General features: G+C 41.5%; 1 protein-coding gene across 1 annotated transcript in view; it reads right to left on the reverse strand.

Annotated features, from left to right (window-relative positions):
- Positions 1-12,962, reverse strand: part of LOC141971320 (small ribosomal subunit protein uS5m-like) — a 99,436-nt gene extending 86,474 nt beyond the window's left edge. Inside the window, 2 exon segments of the mRNA XM_074928639.1 lie at positions 2,958-3,095; positions 10,504-12,962. Of these exon segments, the coding sequence (XP_074784740.1) occupies positions 2,958-3,095; positions 10,504-10,561 (196 nt within the window). The 5' untranslated portion in view covers positions 10,562-12,962.
- Positions 12,963-16,159: the final 3,197 nt, after the last annotated feature.

A 16,159-nucleotide genomic window follows, 5' to 3' on the forward strand; every position in this document is an offset into this window, starting at 1 on the left:
GTGACTAAGAAACAGGCTTTCAGGAATTGATTCTTCCAAGTAAGAACACAAACACAGAGATTTATACCAAGTACAACTGCTTCAAATATGCAAGGCCTGTAGAGACAAAACACGTCACACTGAGTATGAATTTATGTTATTGGTCTAAATGATTCTCCCTTGATGGTTAATAGTTCTATAACCTCTGAAAAATCATCATATTCCTTATTCTGTATTCTAACCAAAGAGGAAATATCACCTAGCAACAGAGAAACTAAGTTCTTGTAATTCATTTGTAAGGGTAGTTAATGGAATTGATAGTGTGAGTAGGACATTTTTATATAGTACCAGTACCAAATAAAAGTTCTTTATTCTCATATAAACTTGGATACACAACAGATGTTGAGAAAATTATGCTAGCTGGTTTGGATAATTTGGGTCAACAATAACTCCTATGGCTGGGAGACAGCCACAGCATTTCAGTATTCAGGATACATTTGTGTGCCTTTGCTGCCTTCAGGAATGACAGCCCATATACTGCAATCCAGTTCTGTGGCTATCAAATTTAAATGGTCTATATCTCACACTTTCCTCATCTACAGGTCAGACAGATATGTACTTCTTCCATTAAACATACAGTGCTTTTTATCAGCGTTTCTCAACAACTGCAGCTTAAGCATCTGTTCAGAATGTCTGGATTGGTGGGATTTCCCAGTCTGTGTGCCTGCACATAAAAGTACATAACTGTACTGAGAGGTAGGGAACACCGATCTGCCCTATCCTCTCAGACAAATGTTGGACTGAAACAGGCACAAGAAAGACATTGTCCAGAAATACCAGGTCTACTGAGACACACTGAAAAAGAAGGCAAGACTTTTCAGAGGAAGTCATGTATTTTTTAAACATGATTTGAAAAGCCTCAGGCCCTTCCAAATCTCTAAATAAGCATGTGATATTGTTAAGTAGATGGAAACTGAACTGCTTCCCTTAGCAGGGAGGGTGGAAAGCAGAAAGGAGGAAGGGACAGAAGCTAATCCTGGAATAAGAAGATCATTTTAAATCATTTCATTACAAACTCACTGAAATATGTCATAGGACAAGAATAAAACCCTGTGTGTGCTTTTGTGTCAGAGTCGAAGGGGACGGCTATTTGGGTAAGGATCATAGACTGCCTAGGATAACTGCAATTCCTCCTACTTAAATTAATTTCTTCTATTTAAATGAGTTAAACTGGTTTTAATAGTTAAGTTGAAGATACAGGTGACCCTACTAACAAGAGCATGTTAATATTTTTTAAAGTATGATGGAAGAGAAGTAAACTTTCACTAATGAGATAGAAAAGTATAGTCACCTTTCTCAGTCACAAAGGACTGCAATTTGGTTGACATTTCACGTGAAAATTGTTTCACATAAAATGGTCATATCTGCATTTTTAACGTTACTACTTCTGAAGCAACTGCACTGCTAGAGGATATGAGTGATTTATACTGTTGACACCTACTTCATTTTAATTTTGAAGATTTTAGTTTTGACTTCTGTCATTGAAACAGTTATTAGAACAACTGAAACATAAAACCCTCAGACTCACGAATCTGATGGCTACTGTCTCTGCTGAATACATAAAGGAGGTACACTTAAATTCTTCCAAGTTGTTACATCTTACTAAGTCAGCCAATAGTTTGTCGAAATATAACTTGTTTAAAATTAAGTCAAATAATGGAGATGCCATCACAACAAACATTTTTAATTCAGCAATTTAACAAACATTTTTAATTAAGTCACCTAACAAGACAGCTGGCAAAATTCCTGGTAAAACAGAGCTCATCTAGATTTTGTGAATACGAGCATGAGCATAAGCATAATTAGGGAAACAATCTAACCTACAAACTGCAATCATATTGCTATCACTTGCAGTGCTGTATTTTAAATTTAAGATAAACAAAACAACAAGAGTGCTCAGCTTCTTACATATTCTTATCTCTTGACTGCTTGGGTTCTAAGAAAAAGTTCTAAATAAATTTTTCCTGCAGTTGGCATCCTTAGCAAACTTTACCATGAGGAGCCTCTGTTCACAATGCAGTCTTCTGTAGGTCTTTTGAGACCTCTTTACTCTCAGTTGTTTGAAATCAGTCAACAGTCAAAATTTACTGGGTAAGACAGTCAGTATGACTGTTTAAAATCCATTTCTTTAGCAAATGTAAAGAAAACAAAGACAGTATTCTGCCACTCAGATGTTGAGAAGGATAGGAAGAGACCACCAATTCTAAAAGTCTGATTTTGCAGAGCTCTTGTACTCTATGAATTAGAATCCATAGAACAACTTTGACTCTCAAATTGCTGCAGTTATCTCCTCCAGAGATTATGTTCTTACTATTCCTTCTCTTCCCCTATTGGATAGGATAAGGAACCACAAACAGATGGAATGGCCCCTCACCTATCTCAGTTCACAGTCCCAAGCACAAATTTAAACAGCCATAATTTCTCAATTATGTTAAGCATGTGTGCAGTCCTTTCAGGACTGACAGAAAATACTGCAGGTGGCCAGACAATTAGCAGGACATGATCAACAGTTCTTGTTTAACATATTACTGCATTTCAGTTCTTTCATTTTTGAGACAGCATAGTTTGAGACAGTTTGTGGCTCAAAAATAATTTGGAAAATAAACATAATTTATGTTCTCGATAAAGGGCTAGGAAACAGAGGGGAAGGTGTTTGCCCCTTCCATCCAATGGCATATATTAGATGGATTCACTGTGACATAACACAAACCCTTGCTTTCTATTAAAAGATAATAAACTGACCTTGTGCATCACTTCTGACAACAGCTGTAGTTGCAGCTATAATCTTAGGAGATATGTAACTAGAGTAGATACAAAAAGTAACTATATATAGATTTTCATGACTCTATCTCTCCAAAGCAAAATTTTCTTTTCTTCTTCTATTACAGGTAATAATTTTAATCCAACTCAAGACTTACACTTATTGAAGAAACTACTTTGACTCCTTTGCTCGATTGTCACAGTCCAGGGGCCAGAGATGGAACACCGTGTCTGGAAAGCCCATGCCAGGCTAGAATACGAACAGCAACTCCCTTTCACTAGCACAGAAGCAAACCCTGAGAACGAAGACAGAAAGGTGTTTACATATAGGACATTTTCTTCTTTAAAACATTTCCTGCAAATATACCTACCACATGGAAAAAATAGTAATATTTACTCATACGGCTTAATTTCCAAAGGCAATCAGACTTGAACCTTTTGTCTTGGAAGTACGAAGCAAGTTGCAGGGGGGGGGGGAATACTACATTACAAAATGTCACAAAGAGAAGGCAGCTAGAAGACTTCTAACATATTGCTGATAGACTGAGAATGTGCCCTCAAAAAGTAGAAATATTGTTCTAGCAGCAAAATGTGCAATAGTGCTCCTGGACACAATCAGAAGTGATAAATAAATAATTATAAAATACTGTATGTGCTATGAAGACCAAATCTGAAATCAGCTTGCTAATCCTGCCTCATATTGTCATCACTGATCTGTTTGATGGGGCAGAGTGGACCCTCAGCAAGTTTGCTGATGATACAAAAGTGGGAGGAGTGGCTGATACACCAGATGGTCGTGATGCCATCCAGAGGGACCCTGACAGGCTGGAGAAACGGGCTGACAGGAACCTCACAAATTTCAACCCAGGCAAGTGCAAAGCCCTGCACCTGGGGAGGAACCATATGCACCAATACATCCTGGGGGCTGAACAGCTGGAACACAGCTTGGTAGAAAAGGGCTTGGGGGATCCTGGTGACCACCAGGTTGACCATGAGCCCTTGCAGCAAAAAAGCATCCTGGGCTGCATTAGGAGGACTGTTGCCAGTGGGTTGAGGGAGGTGATCCTTCCCCTCTACTCAGCACTGGTGAGACACACCTGGAGCACTGTGTCCTGTTCTGAGTTCCCCAGCACAAGAGACATGGACATACTGAGGAAGTGGACATTAGGAAAAAGGTTCTTCACTGAAAGGGTCACTGGAACAGGCTCCACACTGAAGTGGTCATGGCACCAAGCCTATCACAGTTCAAGGAATGTCCAGATGATGCTCTTAGTCCTATGATTTAGTTTTAGGTAGTCCTGCGAGGAGCAAGGATTTGGGCTCAGTGATCCTATGGGTCATATTACCTATGTAAATATAATTATCTGAAGGGATGGGACAAGATGCAATACGGGCATAAGTGTAAAAACATAAGAAAACATCTTTTTTTTACTCTCAGCTCAATATGGTCCTGGGTAATCACTCTAGTTGACCCTGTTCTGAGCAGGGAAGGTGAACTGGGTGATCTCCAGAGGCTTCCAAACTCAACTATTCTGTGACTCTGCAAATTTGTGAACGTGACCTACTCCGGCATCCTGAAAGGAGAATGCACCTCCAGAAGTACCTTCCCCATGGCCCTCTAGATTGATTATTACAGAGCTAGCCAATTACACATGCTCTTATGTCCAGAAAGATTGCTTCAATATAGCATGGTAGTGCATTTTCTACCAGGTGGTTCAGCTAATGCAGAAAGGCTGCCAAAGTCAAAGGGAGCATGTTATAACAGCTAAGGCTCAGGTGCTTACCTACAACAATGAAAGCAAGACATACTCTAATTTATTGACCAGCACAGAGGGATGGTTCTTCAGAAGTAAGGAATCCATATTTTTCCTACTTACATAATCAATCAAGCAATCCAAACATTGTGCATATTGAACAAATTAAAAAAGGCTATACTGTCTTGAAATCAGTTATTCAACATATTGTTCAGATAATGACAACAAAATTTTAAAAAAAATTTTTTTTTTTTTTTTTTAAAAAGATTGGTGTCACATTTACCACCTTTCACTCTACAGGTACCAAAGCAATTTCAAAGCGGAGGTTACACACTCTTACTAGTAATTCATCTTTTTCATCCTGGAATTCTCTTAGAATTCTTCTATGAATAGTTTCTGATCCTGCTAACAATCATCCTGTAGATTTGGCCCATAACCTTTCACAGTTATTTTAATTTCAGCCACTAAATCTCAACACCATCCCACCAAGGGGTACCATATGGAAATCTCCCATTTCTTTTTCCAGTGAATAATAATACAAAGAATTAATCTAGCTTCCCTGCCTTGCCATCTCTGAGTGCTTCTCTTACATCCTGTTTGTTAAACTGGCTCTACATTCACTTTAAGTTATCTATTGGAGCAATACTTTATTAGCTAAAACGAGATAAATAACATCAGAAACAACATCACTAATTGTCTGGGCCAGGCTCAGTCATACATTAAAACATTACAGTGAGAAAGTCATTGCTTTGTTTGAATTGGTCATCTGCACTTCTAGCAGCAGAGGTGATGGTTTCTTTCACAGCTCTGTAATACAAAAGCATATTCTAAATTCTCTGCCTAAGAAACAAAATTTGGAAAACATTCATTTGGAAAACAAAACATAAGAGGATTAGTTTACTTCATTATCAAAAATATTTGCAATGCAATTTGCTTTTTGTTGTTTGTTTTACTCCTACTTTCATTAGCAAAAAAATTCCACATTCTAAATACCATCTCCTTCTGAAATTATGATGGAAATCTGAAAAAAAGTCTACAAAAAGGCAATAAAGTCAGGACAAAATAACAGTAAGAAGAATCAAGAGAGAGTGGAATCAGATGAATCACTTCTGCAGAAATAAAATTCTGACAGAATGGCTAGGGCATAGAAGAGGAGAAAAAGTCAAACGTCAGAAAAAGAAGCAGTCAAATAAACACTAGTGTGATACAAAAAGGTCAGAAGACCTTCAAGAGATCTCAAGAAGTCTGGTGATCCAAAGTTATTTTTAAAAAGTACTACAACACCCAACCATTATAATTCATAACAGAAGTTGTTAAAGGCCAGGGTGAGATATGGGCTTCACTGAAAGCAGTGACAAATCTATTTTCTTTAAGGATTCAATCTTTTTTAAAAGTGAGTGGTTTACACTTTTAAGACTGGTAGTGAGAGAATACCAGTTCTGAGATGGCAATCAAAATTATATGTTTAGGAGTGCTCATGGGCTATGTTGACCACATTCTGGACAATAGGAGATGAGACTGTTTTGGACTCTGAATTGTAGCAGGACAAGAGGAGGAAATGGCAAAAAAACCCCCAAACCCATATGATACCCACAGACTGAAACACTAACTATTGGTATTTAATAAATTATACCCACACATTTCTGTACACATACTGCTACCAAGGGCACAGACACTTTGAAAGGAGAGCAAAGAATAAAAATATTTATGGAATGCAAACAGTTTGAAATGTCACATCTCAATAAAACATAATTTTCACATGTAGGTATGCACAGTTAATGCACCATATCCTCCATTCTCTATACATTCTCCACAAACATTTGTGACAGGATTTTTATTTAAAAATCTAAAATGCTTCTTACAATAAGGTATTAAAAACCGAATCACCTGTAAAAGCAAGACAGTGTCTTGCCACTAGCAAAAAAACACATCAACAAAGCAGAAAAAAGAAAAAAAGCATGCTTACTATAATCTTATGTTAGCACAGAGCATGACTTAACTCCTCAGTGACACTTACTTCCCTGCTATAAACATTACAATTAAAAACCTGCACCAACTTTCAAGTGCTGTCCTTCACTGGCTAAATAAAAAATTTTATCCAAGTATAAATATACATCCACTCAGCACTAAAAATTCACTTAACAAAACCACTACAAAACCATTTCATTCTTCTCACAAGATGCAACAGAAGAATGTATCTCAAGATAGGCGGAAAAGTAAACCTAATGGTTTAACAGCCTTATTTCTGCAAACTTTAAATCCCTAACCGTTTTCTTTCTAACACTCAGCCTAGTTCATATCAAGTCTACTGCTTTACTGTACTCATTTCATTATAACTTTCCTAACCTTTATTTCTGTTACATACTGGTTTAACATGCCACCTTTAAGAGATTTATGCACTGAGTGAAGCATCTGTCACCACACACAATGCCCAAAATTGGCATGCATTGCCATTTGCTTGCTGTATCACCTAACATTCTGAAAGACAGCAAGCATGCTGAACATCGACATATTTACAAGTGAATGCCGTGTTCAGCAAGCCTCAGTGATAATTTCTGGGTTTTTAAAACAATTGGCAACAATTTAATAATCCCCTCTACCGTAATTACTTTCTACAAGAATTAAATACAGAAAACTGTTCTTACCCTGTTCTATACCTGAGTGAAAGAAAGGCTGCATGAATTTGGTTTCAGCAGTGAGAACAGCACTGTAAAAAAACTTTTTAAAAGAGCCATGAAGATGCTTATTTTGTAATTACAATTAGAAATTTGCAAAAATTGCCCAAGTATAGTTCCAGACATACACATGGGAGGCTCTAGGACTGAAACAATCACATACTCAAAAGATTTGTGTACAAGAAAACAGAGATGTTCTGATTAAATTCCAAACTGCAGTTCTGAAGGTATCAAACACTATTAACTTAGCCTCTACTGGGCAATGAAGTTGGGGGGTTTTTTGACTGTTTTTTTCTGTTTAACATTTTGCTTGCTGATTTTTATTCAATTGAAAATGTTATGCACAGAAATAACACATTTATAGAAACAAATGCAACAGGAAAGACACTTCAGAATCATTACTGGTTTTTTCATACCACCTTGTAAGCACTCAAGAAAGGTTCATGTAGTAAAGAAATCTTTGCACTAATACAATCCGCTTTTTAAAAAACCCTCCAGCTACCTTGGAAAAATTTGGATGTGAAGAGCTTAATTTCTCAAACTAAAAACTATGCATTTAAAATCACAGCACATGGTAAGGGTCACTATCTACCCAAGCTAAGCACAGAACACAAAACTAATCAAATCGGAAACAGTTAAGAGGGTCACACCTGAAAAGGCAGATTATTTTAATAAATTATTTAGGAGCAGTTGCAGCCTTTTACTTTTCTTGGTCTACTTATAAGATTTTTTTTTTTTTTTATGGTATACTCTGTGATTTTACAGTGAAAATGTTTCCCTCCACCAATGAAACACCACTGGCCTGCTTTCAAACGTCCCTGATGCTCAGGCTTTAATTGCTGTTCGGCTACACAGCAGGCATCACTTCACTACAGGTTGCCCTGAAGAAGAAAAGAGACCAGAAATTCATTAACTGCTTAGATTTTACTTTTGTTTTGTTTTGTTTTAGAGGACAGTAGAAGCTAAAAAAGCTAGAGAACTTTATTTTGCCTTTGAAGGTGAAGGAAAAGGAATGGTCATCACCTGCTGAAGGCAAAAAAACATGTCCAGCTTCCATGCATTTTAATACTAAGCTTGAATATACTTTTAACAATGTAATCTGGTCTTTCTTTCCACCTCAGTCACCAGCTTTCCCTGAAGAACACACAGGCATTAATGTAGTTCATTATGACTTTTGCCTAGAACTTAAGCACTTACAAGCAACCTAGGTTATATAAACGATTCTGAGACAGGTTCACCAGTACTTATTATCAGGGTGCATAGCTAACTGTATACAACGACTCTAACAATGAAAATCACTTTGGAGGAAAAGTAAAAACAAGAGACAGAAAGACGTAATGTGCATCCCAAGGCAGTCTCCAGTGCAGATGACATTCCCCCACAAGAATTTCCTATAGTACCTACACACTTTTCATCAGGACCATTGAAGGCTCCTCACTGGATATACGCAGGCTGGTTGGCTGTTAAGCACTATGAAGGCATGTCATGGCATCCCCTAATGAATCTAAAGCCTACAGCCCAGAGGAAAGCAAAGGGAAGAGAATTGACTCCTGCCAGTTGCTACCCACCAAACACTACTGGGATTCACAGCTGCAAGGTCAGAAGTACAACAGCATAAGAACAAGGGGAAAATACTGCCCCAAACACTCTGCAACAGTGCCAGGGCAGCATGGGTTAAAGGGGACAGAGCTGCTGAAAGGCAGGGGGTGAAGTTGCAAATGGAGGGCACTTAGGAATACTAAGGTAAAGTTAGTGCCCTGGACTAAGGTACCCATGGCACTGCCATAACTACACCTGTACCACCTTGTGTCAAACCTCAGTAGTATCCACTGCTTAAAAACATTGTATAATGAAAAGACTTTTAATTTTCTAAGAAGCGTGCAGGCAAAAATAACCCCACATCTACATCAAAATTAACTACATAATTCAGAAAATGCCACCCAGCATAAGTCTTCAGTTATACAGTATTATTTATCATATAGCAAAAGTCAATTTTGCCAACTTTCTAACCATAACTTTAGGAGGATAGATCCAGAGTCAACTCTGGTCCTTAGTAAAAAAAAATTTATACATTCTCCATTCCTCCTAAGTATACTTTAACCTCTGCTGGTAAAAATAATACATTAAAGGTTTGAAAATTGACTGCAGAGGATGAAAAACCAGAAAGAAATGGCTACTGAAGAATTAGAGAAGTCTAGGAAAACAAACCTAGACTCCTATCAATTAGAAATGTTCACGACAATGTAAGAGGAGAAAGATAGAAATAATGGGAAGAAAACAATATTTGAATTAAAAAGCAAACCACCTCACTCTATAATCTTAAGGCATATATTACTGTGGCCCAAGTTACTGTGATGGGACAAATAGGTTTCCAAAGGCACAGCTGGCCTGCCCCAAACTCTGTAATGATGAGCAAGATCTGCATGCCTAAACCCCATTTATGATCTGAAGTACACGTTTAATGCAGGTGAAGAAAGAAATACAGAAACTGCTAAGTAGTGGACAACAACAACCTTGTCCATCCATGAAAATGCAAATGTAAACCTAGTTATTTCACAAGGTACTTACCACACTTCCCATCCTGGAAAAGAATAACACATGCAAGAGCAACTAGGTTTACACTAACTAACATTTGTTTAGAATTTCCCACTAGCATTGTTTACATATAAAACCGAATTCATATCTAGCTCTTGTAGGGCCCAGAGCAATCGAACAGACAAGGGAACGTACGCAGCTGTGGTGTGTTCTGATCCATGCACATACAGAGCAGCTCCCACTTCTCTACATGGTGTTTTTGAGTCAATCGTTAAGCCGTTTAATATTGTGCCACAGTAACCATAAATTATCACAGTGGAGCCGCGTCCAACGATCAGCACACTTTTTCCACACTGGAGTTAATACAGTGGAGGGAAAAATCAGTGCAAGGGTTTATAAACACAAACACACATGTGTGCAGACACCCACGTACGGCTGCCTTGACATCCCTCTGTCCCCCAGCAGCCCTGTGAGTGTAACCTCGGGGCACGCAGGGGAACAGGCTGCTCCCACCAGGTCAGACCCCAGACCTACGGGACCGCGGCAGAATCAAAGCAAACCTCACTCCGTGCTTACATGCACACACATGGGCGCATATAAGTGCACCCGCCTCAGGGCCCGGACTCCCTTGGCGACTGCCCGGACCGGCCCGTTGCCACAGGAGACGGGCCCGCGAGCGATTACAGCCTCCCCTCCCCGAGACGGTGGCCCCGGTGCCACGCGCTCCCCCATCACCTCACCTCGCCACGCCGCTCGGAAGGCGCCACAGGCGTACACCCGGCCGATCGCCGCCGCCATACTGACCCCTTCCCCCGCTCCCGGCGATCGTGCTTAGCTGCCCCGCGGAATGCCTGATGGGAAAGCGAAGGCAGCGAGAGAACGACTCGGGGGAAAACTAGGCCGGAGCGACGAAAACCGACGGCTGACACTTCGATGAAGCCCTACTGAGAGACTTCCACCGCCCGGCCCCTTCCCGCCGGCAGCTGCGCGGTTAAGGATCCAACAGGCAAGCGGCTGAACAGCCCCAAAGCAGAGGCCCGTCGCAGGACCCCACCGGTCGCCGAGGCCTTGCCCGACGTTGGCGTGGGACTGCCCCTACCCCGGGCCGGGGCCAGGCGGCGGCGGCGGCCCCCTCCCCGCCCTCGGCACCGGGGCCGCCTCGGCGTGAGGGAGTTGGAGAGACTCGCTGGTACCTCGGCGTCCCCTGCCCTTGCAGCTGCCGCTGCCCCCAGCTCTGGGGGTGGGCTGTGGGTGCAGCTGGGCACTCGCCGCTGCGGTGCTGCGATGGGCCTGGTGCTTGGCCCTGCCCAAAATCGGAGCTCGCATGAACACCAGGGCTGCCTGGAGCTCGTACGGCTTTCCTAGGAGCTGTGACCTCTTTTCCGGGGATTCCATCCCGCTTTTCCCCAGCCGAGGTGCAGCGGGCTGTGCAGAGCTCCCGGTGGATGGGGGCTCGGGTAGGTGAGGTGTCTCCTCACAGACAGCCTTTTCCTAGTGGCTCTGCATTGCCGGTCGGAGTGGCAGCCGAGGCACGCTTGCTGTTCCGTCGATGCTGCTGGCCGTTCCGTCCAGAGGGGCAGGTGGGCTCCAGCAGACGCCGTTTCCTGTGCAGATGGACTTCGTGGCTTAGAAGGCTCCCCTGTGCCCAGCAGTAATGCTGCCAAACAGCTTGCAGTCTCCCCGCAGCTCTGCTACTCCCCTGAACTGCAGCAGCTTAAGCACCCAATGCGCTTTAGGAACTGCTCAAGACCCTAAACTCGCTCACAGCAAGTTTAGCAACAAGACCTGGCCATTCAGCATGTTGCACACACCTTGTACCCTTTGGTGCAGTGTCCTTGGGGCAGGAACCGTCTCCTACTCTCCTGCACGGTGCCTACCGCTGTGGCTGTGAAGCATTATTACAGCAAGAATGGAAAGGTAGAATGCTGGGGGATGAATTCTTGATGTTTCAGAACAGTTTTTGAGGCAGGGAAAATTTTGCTGAAATTATTCACAGCAGCTTTTTTCCCCCTCCCATGTTTCTCCTTCCTGTGCAGCAAAGCCAGTGGATTTGTTGGTCTGACTGCCCCTTTCTGCAGTACAGGCATTTTCATATACTGCATTACCATTTTTCCTGATGTGCTAGTTCCAGTATTAAAAAGACTACAGTAATAACAAATAGCTTAATTTGCATTAGTCAGCAGAAGCACACAATCTGCAATGTGTTCAGTATTTGCCATACATTCAACGTGTAACACAGTGATTGCATTGTACCTTATGGAACAAAAATAGGCCAAGAAGCTGTAAAGAATTTCCTGCAGTGTGCTGACAGACCAGCTGCTGGCAGAAAACTGATGTAAGACATGCTCTTTTAAACAGGATTTTTATCTTGGCTTCAGGCACTTTAAATATGCCCATTCTCACCGCATTAAGATACCACATTATTTCAGGACATAACCCTGACAGTGTCACTAGTGATAAAACCAACTAGTCTCATGAATTCCTATAGGTATGTTCACTGCAGTGTTTATTTCCAGCTCTTCCTCTTGGAAGTAGTTGTGTCATGTTATGGTGGTGCAATTCTTACCCCTCCCTGCCCTCCTTGTTGGGCTGCTTGGTGCCAGGTGTGATTCCATCCACATTTCCCCAAGCCATACACGAATCTGTGGAGATAAGGACTGATAACCTTGAGGAGCCTGGCTCCTGCCCCTCCCAGTTGCTTGGAAAAGGTTATAATGGCTCATCATCTCCTGATGGCCTGACACACCTATGCCTGGGATGTGATCAGATGGAACAATAACAGGGTTGCATGTTATTCAAATTCTTGTGCAACTGCCAGAAGGCACCAGATAGTATTTGACAAAAGTCAATTATCTTGGATCCTATAAACTGCGACCACCAGAGAGACCCTTTGAGCTCTCCTGGATCGCAGCGGGCCTGTGACCAGCATCTCCCCTGAGCTGGGACGCCTCTCAGGTGTCGTCTGCTCCAGACGGAAGGCCAGGGCGAAGTCCCCCTGCTCGAGTCTCAATTATCGCCCGTTGAGGAATGCCAAGGCATTGTGAGTATTTGCTCTAAACTCCAGAGGGAAATTTTCTTTGAGCTAGCTTCTATTTCACCTGTTTATTGGGGTGTGTGTGTGGGTACATACCCTTGCCCTTGTTCCTGTGTGCTTGTCCCTTTTGTGTTCATTTTACCAAATCCAAACCCCTTTGTTTCTGTATGTATATGTCTGGTTTGTGTATGCGCATGTACGTGTGTGTATAAATTAAGGTACCGTTAAGTAAGTGAGAGTGAATATTGTCATTTTAGAACCTGAATAAGCCGCTTTTCTTTCAGAGTTATTTTGTATTGACAAATAGTTGTTAGTTATTAATAAATCTAGATTATTTTTCTAAATCATTACTGTGTCAATACTTTCATCCGCGACACATCTAGACAATTAAACTCTTTTTTTATTTATGCACTGGTTGATCTAATGCAAATGCCACTTTCTGTGCATCATTTAGTGGAAAGAATTTGCCTTGTACAAATTTGTTACATAAAAATAAAAAAAATTGCAGCAATGAAATGGCTGTTTAGCCAGTGTACCTTGTCACACTGCTACAGCTGGTCGACGGCAGCAGTGTAGGGGTCAGTGTGTTTTGTCTTGTGTCAATGGGAATTGGTTTATGCACTAGCCAGTCTCTCAGTATGCTGCACAGATTACAAAAGATGGAGAAAAAGTAATATGCAGAACTGAAAGCCAGTTCCTGGAGTTCACTGCTGGTCATTCAGCTTCAAGATCCAACTCGAAGAGCACAAATTTTCTCCTTTGTGAGAACTTTTATTACAATTATTTTCCTCCCACCCCCTCTGTTATAATCAAAGCCAATTTTTATAAAAATATATATTTTTATAAAAATATATATTTTTATTTGGGTTCAATCAATTTAGGGTGGGAAGCAATAGGCAAAGCAGCGCTGGATGCATGGAGAGCCGCAACTCTGCCACACGCACACCGAGTTCCAAAAAGCAGCGTTTTTTATACTCTTGTGCCATCGTCTTTAACCAATCTCCTCCTGTCAGATAGTTGTCCTGCTCTTTTCCATTGGGTCATTTGGGTTGCTGGGGTGCATGTCCTCCTCGTATTGGATCTTTCAAAAGTCTCGAAGCCTTGGTCTCCTAGCGTGCTTTTCTCCTATTGGATCTTTTAAAAGCCTCATAATCTCATCCTTTTGGCGGGCTTTTCTTCAAACAGCAGCTACATGTCAGCTCGAGGTGGGGTTTCTGAGACACGGTTACATTGTTCCAATCTGAATGCCCCACTTTACATTTAATTGTTTAACATTTACAGATCATTCAAGTGTACCTACCGGCCTTGCCCAACCTAGCAAATTAGTTACAATAGTTTATCACACCTCTAAAAATGCACTTACATTTTAAGAGAGGACTTTTCAAAAGGCAAAATCATCTTGGGACAAAACCTTCCAAGTCTGAAAAGTTCTGAATTGACTCAGAATGGCTTTGGGGGTTTCGCTTAGACCTTCTTAAAAAAAATCCGGTTCCATTAGCTCTGGACTATCTTACCTGATTCAACCCCAAGTTCTCTCCCTAGAACTGGAAATAGCATGCTAAGTGTCCCCATGTGCCCTGAGTTCCAAGTAGTCTGCAGGTCTTTCTGTTAGGGCTGGGGCTTGTCACAAACTGTTTGGGAACAAGAAACTTCGTCAAGAGGATGTCTCGACTCGAGCGGGATGCCCTGTGGGGGAGAAGCAGAGCAAGCTCTGTGGAGGTGGGGCAGTGGGCTGTTTCTTTCCCCCTCCCTCATGCTGCACAGAGACAGAACTTGCCTAACTGAGAAGGTACATGCCAGAGAAAGTGAGAACCTTCTGGAACAACCTTTTGCACATGCCTAAGAAAGATTAGATAAAGGCAACACCCCACATATGTCTTTGTTGAGCCACCACCTATGGACCAAGCTGTCTACTCTGTGATAACACAGGATCCAGTGGTGGTGATTCCCCTTTTCCTATCCCCTCCTCCTCTCTTTTCTCTTTCCTCTTTCTGCTCTCTCTCTTTCTTACATATATTCATGTCTCTAAGTTTTGTAGGAATTGAATTGTGATTGGTTGATCATTGACAGATTATTAGGAAAACAGTCTCATCCCAAAGTGCCTTTATTCATTCCCCTGACAGTTATCAGTTGATTGTTGCCGAATTGTCTCCATTCACTTACTAAAGTGGTCAGTTAATAAATTCACCAGCACAATTGTTCCTCTCATTCATTGTCGTGACTTGGCCACCCTGCGGCTCTGCTGAGCAGAGACTGGCTCTTCTACTAGCACGCACGCTCTCGGGGAATTCAAAAGATTCACCCCACTCATAACCCACTGCATGGGACAAGACAGGGCCCCAGAAGAGCACCTAGAGCTAGTGCTTGGTAGCTGTGCAAGAAGCTGGTGTAGGTGATGCCATGAGAAGCCAGAGAGAAAGCAGATGATCTGAGCTGCTGTTAGTGATATAGTACACTTCGCATTTGCTAGTAGCTGTGGTTATTAATTGTGCTAGTAGCTATAGTTACTGAACGTATGGGGACAACTATGAGGCTTTGAAGCTTGGTCTAGTGAAACTTTGAAGTGATTCGTGGAAAAAAGACTCTACAACTCAAATAGAGATAAAGCAGGTATGTTTACTCCGGCTGGGGTGCAAGGGGATTTCTCCACAAAGCTTGCAAACCCACCACACATTTTACCAAAACTTACAGAGTGTAGATATCTATATTCATTGGGCTACATAACACAAACATACATATGCATGAGTAGGGCTGGGTTAGTTAGAAAGCATGGTGTCAGCAGTTTATGTTATCTTTGCACCTGCGCATTGCCTCCTGGTGGTAGTCTTCGAGGGTCTTTGGGAGGAAGGCTCGTAGTCTTTCTCACCCTGTTTTTTCCACAGAGCATGCACAGATTCTCTTGGCCAATTTCTTGAATAACAAAAGTGTTTTTCAGCTGGTTTATTTTTCTATCTCATCTAAGAGAACCAGTAGAACTTCTACCATTCGTCTATGACTATCTCTACTCATTAGCAAAATTCCAACTAGTTAGTGTCAGCCACCTGTTTCTCAAGGACAGAGCATAATATTTTGCTGAACATTGTAGCCCCTGGAAGATTTTCACAGTAAACTGTTTTGTTTTGATGAATACTGTAGTCCTTGGTAAAATTTCACAGAACAGTCTGAGCAAGCAGGATTCTTAACAATATTTTAAAAAACACTATAAGTAAGTGAATAAGTTGCTAAACAGTTTTCTATAAGTAAATAAATCTTAAAACAAGTAATCATATCTCTGTATCAATTCTCCCCTTTTCTTCCTCCTAAGCAAATTCTTTTGCAGTCAAAAGGGGTTTATTATATTTTATTACTATCTGTAAGGTCCA

The sequence above is a fragment of the Athene noctua genome, chromosome 1 (genome assembly GCF_965140245.1).
Source record: "Athene noctua chromosome 1, bAthNoc1.hap1.1, whole genome shotgun sequence".
NCBI lineage: Eukaryota > Metazoa > Chordata > Aves > Strigiformes > Strigidae > Athene > Athene noctua.